The sequence below is a fragment of the Fopius arisanus genome, unplaced genomic scaffold (assembly GCF_000806365.1).
Source record: "Fopius arisanus strain USDA-PBARC FA_bdor unplaced genomic scaffold, ASM80636v1 scaffold00062, whole genome shotgun sequence".
NCBI classification, from domain to species: Eukaryota; Metazoa; Arthropoda; class Insecta; order Hymenoptera; family Braconidae; genus Fopius; species Fopius arisanus.
The window spans coordinates 640,239-650,175 of record NW_011887801.1 but is presented as its reverse complement, the minus strand read 5'-3'; the positions used below and the strand labels follow the sequence as shown (position 1 = coordinate 650,175).

Below are 9,937 nucleotides of genomic sequence, written 5' to 3'. Positions count from 1 at the left end.
GCGGAGTCTTGATTTAGTTCAACCAACTGTCAACTGCGGCGTTTTCCCCCCCTGAATTTTCGGGTAAAAGGCAGTTTATTGAAATATTTCTGATTTTTTTTAATTGCCCGGTGATTATACGGCGATTGGAGTTGATCATTGGTCTGGGAATAATCGGGGAAGGGATCGCTGGAATTTTGGGGTTGATCGAACGATGTGTTCGGGAATAACGTACGTCAGACCTAGGAATTCCAGTGATAAAGTCTCCTAAGAGACTTTTCAACGTGTTCTTATCGCGGGTGTGAGAATCTGCGAGATATCATGGCTGAGAACTCCGGGAATTCGTCGAATCAGATGAATCAAGGTAATTTTCTGTGTTTATTTGGGGTCTGGGGGATGAATGAGGGAATTGTGAAGGTTAGAGGGTCCTAACCTTCTCATCCTCTGCTTCAAAACGGATGTCTCATACACTGAACAATTTTTCAGTGATGATGATTTATTATTCATGGACTTATTATTATTATTTTTTTGGATTTTCCATTTGTTCAGGGGCTGGCCGAATGTTCAACTTTCAGCATCTGGACTTTCGATCCAACAATGACATTCAGAAGGAGCAGTTTGGTGAGAATTCATCTGAATTCAGTTAATTGTATTTGTTTTTGGGGAATCAGGGGGATTTTTGGTTTTACAGCTGACAAGAAGAGACAGCTCAAATTGTCCTTCCCCTCGCAGGGGGCTAGTGTGTCCTTTGGCAATTCCACAAACTCGAGTAATTCCAACTCCACTGGAAGTTCATCTACTCCGCCAGCAGCGTGAGTTCATGATAAAGCTTTTTTCATTAACTCAGAGTCGATGAGGTAAATAAATCCGGATCCAAGAGAGATAGCGCCATTTTCATGAGGACCATTTTTGTAGAGTGGAAATTGAGGCACAAAAATAATCTCCACGAAAAATTTGGTATCTCCATTGGATACGGATATATTCATCGAAATCCTGGCAGTTAACCAAAACGAATTGTTATCGTTTACCTCTTCGTTGCTAATTTTATGATTATTTTTTATTTATGTTGAGGTATTAATGGGAGTTTGTTTTAGACGTCCCATTTTACCCCTGCCTTTACCGAAACTGCCGGCTAGACCGAGAACAGCTCCGCAGCCAACTCATTTTCCTGATAAGGCAAGGGATAAGTTGAGAATGTGTCAGTCAATGCAGAGTACAGGCAAATTACAACTGTCCCCTGATACAGTTTACGATTTTACATCAGAAGATCTTCAGGATGTTGGAGAAATAGGAAGAGGGGGTTTTGGCACTGTAAATAAAATGATACATAGGATAAGCAATACTGTTATGGCTGTGAAGAGAATTCGTTCCACTGTAGACGAGAGGGAACAGAATCAATTACTGATGGACCTTGAGGTAGTGATGAAGTCAAACGAGTGTCCGTGCATTGTGCAATTTTATGGAGCTTTATTCAAAGAGGGTGACTGTTGGATATGTATGGAACTGATGGACACATCGCTAGACAAATTTTACAAATTTATTTATGAGAGATTGAACAAGAGGATACCAGAGTGCATACTCGGTAAAATAACAGTGGCAACTGTCAAGGCACTCAACTACTTGAAGGAGAAATTGAGGATAATTCATCGTGACGTCAAACCGAGCAATATATTGCTGGATCGACGTGGCAATATTAAGCTCTGTGATTTTGGTATATCTGGACAGCTCGTCGACTCTATTGCCAGGACACGAGACGCTGGCTGTCGACCCTACATGGCTGTAAGTCACGAGGATACTCGATGCAGATGAAAAAAATTATCAATTTCATTGTGATATTTGTTTTTTTCAGCCTGAACGTATAGATCCCCAACGAGCACGTGGCTACGATGTCAGGAGCGACGTCTGGTCACTCGGAATTACTCTAATGGAAGTTGCAACTGGTTATTTTCCATATCCAAAGTGGAATTCTGTTTTTGAACAACTTTATCAGGTCGTTCAGGGCGATCCACCGAGACTGTCACCCAATGGCAATGGCAATCATTTTACTCCTGAGTTTGTCAATTTTGTTAATACATGGTGAGAGCATTTTGACATTCCTCAGAAATTCTTTTCAATTTTCTTTTTTTATGAGGTCATTCATTAAATTGGAGAGCATATTTTTGTGCAGTTTAATAAAAGAAGAAAATCAGCGTCCCAAGTACAACAAATTGCTGGAACACCCATTCATTCGTCGATCGGAGGAGAGTCAGATTGACGTTGCAGAGTACATCGGTGGAATCTTAGACAATATGGCTAACAATGGTGTTACGCCTTTCACAACCAATCAGCCTTAAATCCACAGTAGAGTGAGGAGTTATTAATTATTGAAATTCGTAAGCGTTAGATACATTGCAAAATCCATGGGCTGTAACCATCTAGCGTGCTTAAAGTCCATTCGTTGTCCCGCTTTAGAGACTGTACCGTCGTCGTGTCGTGTCCTCAATTAAAACTGAAATTATTGAAGAAAAGTAAAGAATTCACGTATGAAAAAATTTTTATCGAAAAATCTGAATTTTCCTGAGGAATCCTATTAAATTTTTACAATTCTGTAAAAGTTCTGGAATTATTTTTATCGCGGATTTTTCAAGGGAATTCTTTGAATTTTCATAGAATTTTAATAGAATATTCTGGGGAAGTCGATGGAATTTTCTATATAAAAGATTTTCAGACGTGTAAAAATGAAAATAAATTGATGCTGAAGGTAAGGATTTATTAACTATGAGAATACTCGTATTTTATAGCGAGTAGAGGGTGATTTGGATTTGCCCGCGTAGAGAAACAGTGGACACCAAGTTTTTTTCATGGCAATTGTCCCATGATCTCGATTAATTCGGAGTATGAGTTAATGAGTGATAATAAGTTAGTGGATATTGTAAATACGCTGTTGCCAAGATTAATTTTCCATCATTTATCTGTAGATTTTAATTAGTTTTAAACAGGTGATCATGTTCCATTGAAATCCATATTTTAAAAAAATATCTTCTGCATTTCCTAACGCTCGTGGGACATTGTTGCTGTGATTGAAACAATTATTGTAAAATTTTTCCTACAGATGATACATAGGATCCAGAAAATGGCTTTTAATCACATTTTAAATGATAATTAAATTAAATATAAATACCTCTAAAGAGAATGATTTAGTGCATGAGGTGAGGGTGTGCAATTGATAAATCACAATCACCGATAACTCATGATATTAAACCTTGAGGTGTTGCGTATACCCTCGATGTAAACGTGATGATTTTGTCACAAATATCGATCACGAGATGAATCATTTCACGTTTTATAAAGAGTTGATAGTGTAATGGATCCCAGAAGCATAGATAATTATACGAATTTTATTTACATTATGTTCTCGCGAATAATTAGTACAAAGTACTTGGAATTATCTTTTGAAGAAAAATCATGGCGCATTATTTGCAGAGATATGCTTATTACCGATGTTGAATAAATGAGAATTGAGAAAATATACTGTAATGTAAGTGATAATAAATACCTGAATATTGATTATGGACTGACTTATTATTATTCCTAATTATAATTAATCATTAATTATATCCGATGTTGGTATGGAACGTTTTCACAACTGATTAAATAATAATAATAATACCTGTAAAAAAATCAGTGGAGATCAATGAATGATTAAAAATTCAAATGCAATTTATCTAAATTTACTCGAGTGCTGAAATTATCTGCCTCGCAGTTGGCCTTTTCCCTGCGTAATGGAAATAAAAATGAAGGAGGGTCGGGGCTCAAGCACCGTGACGACAATCTGCGGGTCCAGGTGGTCGCAGACAATTAAAATGGTAAATAAAAATGAATGAGGAATAAAGAATGACGAGTTTCATTCATATCGGTGCAGTTGGATAAATTTTCGGTTCAGTCTCAGCTGGTGGTGTTTAATGATCGGCTGGTAACCTGTCGTCGTGATGTTGGACTGATAGGCCTCGTACCTGTTCCCAGGTGCGGGGAAATATGGCCGGCTGGGGCATGCAACGACCCAAGGGGTCGAATCGCTCAGTGTCCGAGGGGATGGTGTTGGCAGCGGACGTTTCCTAGTCGGTATTTCAATTCGCGTTACGCAAATTTAAATTTTACCCATTCAAACCCCAAAACAGTTGTCATTTTTATTCCATTTTCCGAAAAAAGTGAAGTGCTGGAAATTTATCATTTTTATTTCTGGAATTATCAACTGAAATTACGAAGGAATTGCTGAAAAAAAAAATTGCACATCAGGTACGTAATCCTGTTGAGACACTGCAGATCAGGATTTATCAAATTATCGGTTGGTTTTGATTTTTTTGTTTTTTTTTTTGGAAATTCCCCTGGAGAATAGCCGCTGATGCAGCCCCAGGGGTTGAATCAATTCTCCTGAATAATTTATAACACCGTCGGAAACTATAGTTGGACGCACCGAGTCTATATCCGGTCTTAAACAGTCCTATCATATTGATAATAACCGAGTGACTTTCTGTAGGTCTGACCACTCGAATAAGTCCACATCATCCCCATGGCTGTGACCTATTGCCATTTTTCCCTCGGGGTAAATATAAAGTCGACCTGACCACCACGTGCGTCAAGGAAAAATGTGTAATGACATGCTATTTACATTTTGCATCGGCGATTATATTCGGAGGGGAATATTCCTCCGGAAAATCCGCAGAGCCCAGTGATTGGTCACTTGCCCCTCATCTTGGGTCGATGTGACCTGGAAACCAAAAGAAATTCCCGAAAACCTCCATGAGCACTTAAACGCAACGATAATTTAAAATTCGATGAAATAATATGGAAATAATATCCAAAAATATCGAAAAATATCGAAAAATATAGAAAAATATCGAAAAATATCGATACAATTACCAATTTCATTTCACCTCACAGCAATTAAAGTTTCTTTCCTTCAACCGAGACGCAAATTTTTTAGAGCTAGATATTTTTAGATGAAAATAAGAAATGGTCGAATGATGACTGAAATAATAAATACTCCGACGATATTATCGATTGCCATAAGTTTTTATTTTTAAAATGGCAATTATAATTTACCCGAAGATACAAAATGGCGCAGTGATAATTGAATATTTTTCGAGAAGCCTTTGACGAGGGAATCTCCACACGTATCCTCCCTGCGTTAAAAAGCCCTCGACCAATGATAGTTGAGGTCTCAGAGGTCTCACACGCTATTCGTGTCTCGTATTGTCGAGTGGACGGGGCGTTTTTCCCCTTCTGATCATCCATAGGCGGTTCTCTTCCTCCCACGTCGATAAATGGACGCTGGGGTAGCCAGGGGGTATCCCCCTCCCCCCCGACGTTATGGTCATCGTCTTGAAAAATAATCATCCACATGGTTTTTTTTTTTTTTTAATTCGATGGGGTTGTGATACCCGTGTGGGACACGCGCCACAACTTCCGGTTCACCTGGACCTCCGCCACCCTGGAGGAGTGATAATAAGACGGACAGAGTCATCACTCCGTGACACGTTTTAATTCTTGGGAAACATTTGTTGGGCGCGATGTGTTACGGATAAATATGTAATGGCTTGACCCAGTGACGCATACTGAAAATTCCAGGGGTTGTGGCTCATCGGGAGCTCTAAGGATCGATCCTCACGGCTATAGCACCTGGCAAGTTCGATGGGCACTTGCTGTCGTGTCATTGGAATTTCTACACTTTCCAACAAACTCGTTGCGTTTTCTATTGATCTTGTTGCCCTTGCACTTGGCGACATCATCATTTGGAACGGATCAGTTATTTGGTTATCAATAATTTTGCGTAATTTGTAATTATTGGCGAATGGAAAAATAACGCATTCATTGAATTTAGGGGTCGTGGTATTCGATTAGATTAATCAACAAATCTTTTGATTATAAATCCAATTTAGTATTTCATATTTTGAATATTTAATTTTCCGTTCTCAAACGAATTGATTGAGTGTCAGGAAATCTGATTTGCGGAGGTATTTATTATTATTTATTATTTTTATGATTATTTTTTTGAAATAAAATGAAAATTGTGAAAGGGATAAAAGGGAGAAAAGGGAGAAAAGGGAGAAGAGGGATAAAAGGGAGTAAAAGAGGGAAAAGGGAAAATTCGTGGAAATAGGGGTAATCTATAGAGCAGTGGACAGTTGCGATGTTTCCGTGTACTCGGGGGTTTGAGAGAGCGTGTCTGTTGTGCCGGGTGTAGAGAGTCCACCTGCGAAAGAACGGTAGCACCTGTCGGGGACGCCGCACACGCGCCCTCACCCTCGTTCACCCCCAGGAGAGGGGAATCCACAGACAACTCCACAGTCACCCTGCAAACGCCCCTCGTCGACCAAAGAGACTTTTCCCGCTGGTCCCGTACCTCGCCATTGAAAATTTAAGTATTTATTTTCATTGCTTTCAAGTCCACGTCAGTCCATTCTCAGGACTTCGATCGTTTATTTTACCTCGTGGGTGGAGGCGTCGGTGGAGTTCAAATTCTGGGTTATGAAGGTGTGAAATATGAAGAGCGAGAGGGCTGTTACGGAGCATGTGGCATACCTGGAGAACATGGAGACCGATTTTGGGGTTGAGGCTGAATTGACTAGTTTGTCGTGGCTGCAATCACTTGACATCACCAGTGCTTCGAGTCTACCTACGCCACCATGTTCACCATCACCACCACCACCGGTAGCGCGACGACCGCCAAAGAAAATGTCACCCCTTCTAAAAGCTGAAATTGGTAAGTACCATCTACAACCCCTTCTCGTCAAAAATCGTTTATATTTATTTCGTCAACGTTCTGTCAATCCAAGGGAATTGTTTATTATTATTATTATTATTATTATTTTTTTTTTTTGTTTAATGATTTTATCATCCTTAAATATTCAATAATGTCGTGTCTTTCACTTTTTACGTTTTCGAATTACGACGCATTTTTTTTTGCGGTTTGTAATTGTTTATTTATATTGCTCTGGCGACGTGTAATTATGACGGACGAATATGTTTTTTGCATTGTTTAGTAGTGAAAGTAAATTGTTTATAATGAGTATTAATTGTCTTTGTTTATTGATTATTCAATTTTTGGGGGACAGACTTGGCGGAGAATGCAGATAAGTACCAGACAGATCCGGACGCTAAACCTCCGTTTTCCTATGCAACATTAATTTGTTTAGCCATGCGGGCTCACAACAACAAATTAACTCTTTCGAATATCTACGCGTGGATAAGAGAGCACTTCATGTATTATAGAAACGCTGATCCGGCGTGGCAGGTAATTCGAAAATTTATGGATTTTTCATTGACCATTTATTTATTAAGTAATGAAATTTTCATTTTTCACTATTTTATCATAAATAATTAATTATTTGTTTGTTTTAGAATTCAATTCGACACAACTTGTCTTTGAACAAGTGCTTCGTGAAATTACCGCGGTCGAAGGATGAGCCTGGTAAGGGTGGTTTTTGGAAGCTCGACCTGGAGAGATTGGAGGAGGGCAAGAGAACCAGGAGACGACCTGCCACGTCTCGTTACAATCGTCCAAGGAAAAACGACAGCGAACCACCACCTGTCACCTCAAATCCTACACTCTACGAGACACCACCGAGCAGTGTCTCACCACCTATTCCTGACAGTCTCCCCGAAGTCCCCGAATCCACTCAAGTAAGTTTAACTGAGGACGATCTGACGGGTCTGCTCATAGCCACCGTTGGCTGGGACGAAAATCAACTCGATCTTCTCGATTCCCTCCTCGACTCCCTGTAAATCCCCTCAGGGACACACGGAGAAAAATTTTTTACCAGCAAAACAAAAATTATACTTTAATCAACCAAAAGAAAATTATAAAATATTCTGCATTCAATTTATATTTTTTTCCACAAAGCAAATACCCAAAAAACGAAAATTCAAGACAAATCGTTTTGTCCCCTAAATTCTAGAATGAATTTATATTTTTGCATCTTAAAAAATGAAAATAAAAATTTATTTCATACCGACGAATTCGGCCGATTCAGTAATTAATCAGTAGTCAGGGTAATTTATTTAAATAAATTTTTCTCCGTGCAGGACCGTGGAGGCTCATTAATCCAAAGAGTAATTATTAAATTATGAGTAGTTTCAGACCAATAGACGTGACGATATCTAAGGGATTTCCCTTTTTTATTGTTCATGGATAAGTTGAGGATTTTGACAGTGAAAATTAATAAATTAAAAATGTGCCTTTCAATTTAAGAAAAATTGTAGATTATTGTTGAATTAGATGTATATATCAGCGGCGAAGTGATAAAACAGGAAAAAGTCATTTTGTCGAGGTGAAATAATTTTAATTAATCGATCTAAACAATTCAGTAGCAAAATGGTAAAGAGCAACACGTCAACTTGTTATACAATCCAGTTATCGCGTGATATCTCGGAATCAGCGAGAGATATCGAATTTTCAATAGAAACCTTTTTTGCAGATTGAATCGAGAGCAACAAAAAAGGTCATTACAAAAATATCGCCATCTCCTCCCGATTCCGATGTTTTCCATGACTTTATCTCTTCGCTACTGAATTCTTTAATTTCTCCACAATTTCAATATCTTTTCAACATCAATAACCAGTTATTGCCGGATAAAACTACTCATCACTTCGTTACTGATTTAATTTCCATATAATTACGGCCGAGCTGCTGCTGTAAATACGTTATCTACAATCTATTATTTAAAAATTTGTTTTAAAAAACAGAGCAAACTGAGTATAGAATCAAAAATATTTCTAGATAATTGGTAATAGTTTTGAAATGATCTTATGTAGTAATAAGAATTTAATTGATATTTCTGGATAATTCGCAGTTATTTCCAATGTATAAATTGCTATAATACGCATCTAGTTACGTTCCACCATCAGTGTGATACAATTATTTTAATTGAGTGTGTTTTTCTCTTGATTAAAAAAATAATGCCTTCAAAATATCCGTCCAACTACACACGGGATTTAATGTAAGATATAAAACCGACGAGAGAGTTCCCTCGAGCCTTTCGTATCCGATTGGAGTGTGGAAATAGTCAGTAATAATTATTTATAAATAATACATAAACGAGTGCCTCGCGTTCCATTGTATCTCCATTTATCTTGTACTATACATATATTTATTAATTTATTATTTGTATTGTTAGTAAACACGTAATAATAATGACATGCAATTAACCATTCAATAATTATTGATTTCTCCCCTTAATTGTTTTGATTTATCTATTTATTGTAACCAATAAATAATATTCCAAATGAAGATTTTTTTATATCTTGAAAAATTCTATTTGTTCAAAAATTATTTATTTCTGAATTACTTAAAAACATATTTAACATATGGCCCATTAGCTCAGCTGGTTAGAACGTCGTGCTAGTATATATCTTGTAAATAATTTTGTAATAATAAAAAAAACATGGTAATTAAAAAAATAAAACAAAAATTAGAGCGTCGCGCTAATAACGCGAAGGTCGCGGGTTCGATCCCCCCATGGGCCATTTTTTTTTTTTTCAATTACGACATTCAAAATTACATGAAAAAGATGAAAACCCATTGGAACGTCAATACACATTTTTTTTTAATTTGAAAATTCGAAATTTTCAAAAAAGTATCAGGAGGGCATGAAAATCGAGGAGGTATTCACGGAAATTTGAAAATTCAAATTGAAAATGAAATTTAAGTGAATCTATAAAATTGAAAAATTCCAGTGAATATCAATTTCGTAACGCAGAAAATAACATTCATCCCGTCGACTGGTCCTTTTGACAGCGGCACTACTATTGAGACAGTACCGAGTCGGCTGAGGGGCAGCCACCCCCATTGCGTGTGGCGTCCTCCCTTTCTTGGGGTGCAATACTACGATGCCGCTGGGGTTACTCAAACCCCCAGAACTGAGCCTCTACCTTAGTCAATCCTCTTTGCTCTACGCAATCAGTAGTTACGGACATTAGT

General features: G+C 37.8%; 2 protein-coding genes and 1 non-coding gene across 3 annotated transcripts; all 3 read left to right on the top strand.

Moving 5' to 3' along the window:
• The first annotated feature begins 38 nt into the window (after window positions 1-38).
• LOC105268902 (dual specificity mitogen-activated protein kinase kinase 4) lies at window positions 39-2,537 on the top strand. Its single transcript, XM_011308799.1, has 6 exons — window positions 39-343; window positions 529-600; window positions 671-791; window positions 1,074-1,758; window positions 1,829-2,055; window positions 2,147-2,537. The coding sequence occupies exons 1-6, from the start codon at window positions 301-303 to the stop codon at window positions 2,310-2,312; spliced, it is 1,314 nt and encodes a 437-aa protein (XP_011307101.1). The 5' UTR covers window positions 39-300; the 3' UTR covers window positions 2,313-2,537.
• Window positions 2,538-4,054: 1,517 nt separating this feature from the next.
• On the top strand, window positions 4,055-9,150 carry LOC105268894 (forkhead box protein J1-B). The gene is made up of 4 exons (XM_011308784.1): window positions 4,055-4,254; window positions 6,405-6,721; window positions 7,074-7,252; window positions 7,360-9,150. Exons 2-4 carry the CDS (start codon window positions 6,502-6,504, stop codon window positions 7,741-7,743), a joined length of 783 nt encoding a protein of 260 aa, XP_011307086.1. The 5' UTR covers window positions 4,055-4,254; window positions 6,405-6,501; the 3' UTR covers window positions 7,744-9,150.
• Window positions 9,151-9,326: 176 nt separating this feature from the next.
• On the top strand, window positions 9,327-9,483 carry TRNAT-AGU (transfer RNA threonine (anticodon AGU)). The gene is made up of 2 exons: window positions 9,327-9,364; window positions 9,448-9,483. It is a non-coding gene; the product is annotated as a tRNA-Thr (tRNA).
• The last annotated feature ends 454 nt before the right edge of the window (window positions 9,484-9,937 follow it).

What these genes read in the sequence shown, in the direction of transcription:
- LOC105268902 (XM_011308799.1), top strand. Translation starts at nt 301, where the DNA reads ATGGCTGAGAACTCCGGGAATTCGTCGAATCAGATGAATCAAG. An exon ending in GTCGAATCAGATGAATCAAG is followed by an intron (nt 344 to 528) that starts GTAATTTTCTGT and finishes CCATTTGTTCAG; the next exon opens with GGGCTGGCCGAATGTTCAAC. An exon ending in GTCAATTTTGTTAATACATG is followed by an intron (nt 2,056 to 2,146) that starts GTGAGAGCATTT and finishes ATTTTTGTGCAG; the next exon opens with TTTAATAAAAGAAGAAAATC.
- LOC105268894 (XM_011308784.1), top strand. Translation starts at nt 6,502, where the DNA reads ATGAAGAGCGAGAGGGCTGTTACGGAGCATGTGGCATACCTGGAGAAC. An exon ending in CCTTCTAAAAGCTGAAATTG is followed by an intron (nt 6,722 to 7,073) that starts GTAAGTACCATC and finishes TTTGGGGGACAG; the next exon opens with ACTTGGCGGAGAATGCAGAT. An exon ending in ACGCTGATCCGGCGTGGCAG is followed by an intron (nt 7,253 to 7,359) that starts GTAATTCGAAAA and finishes TGTTTGTTTTAG; the next exon opens with AATTCAATTCGACACAACTT.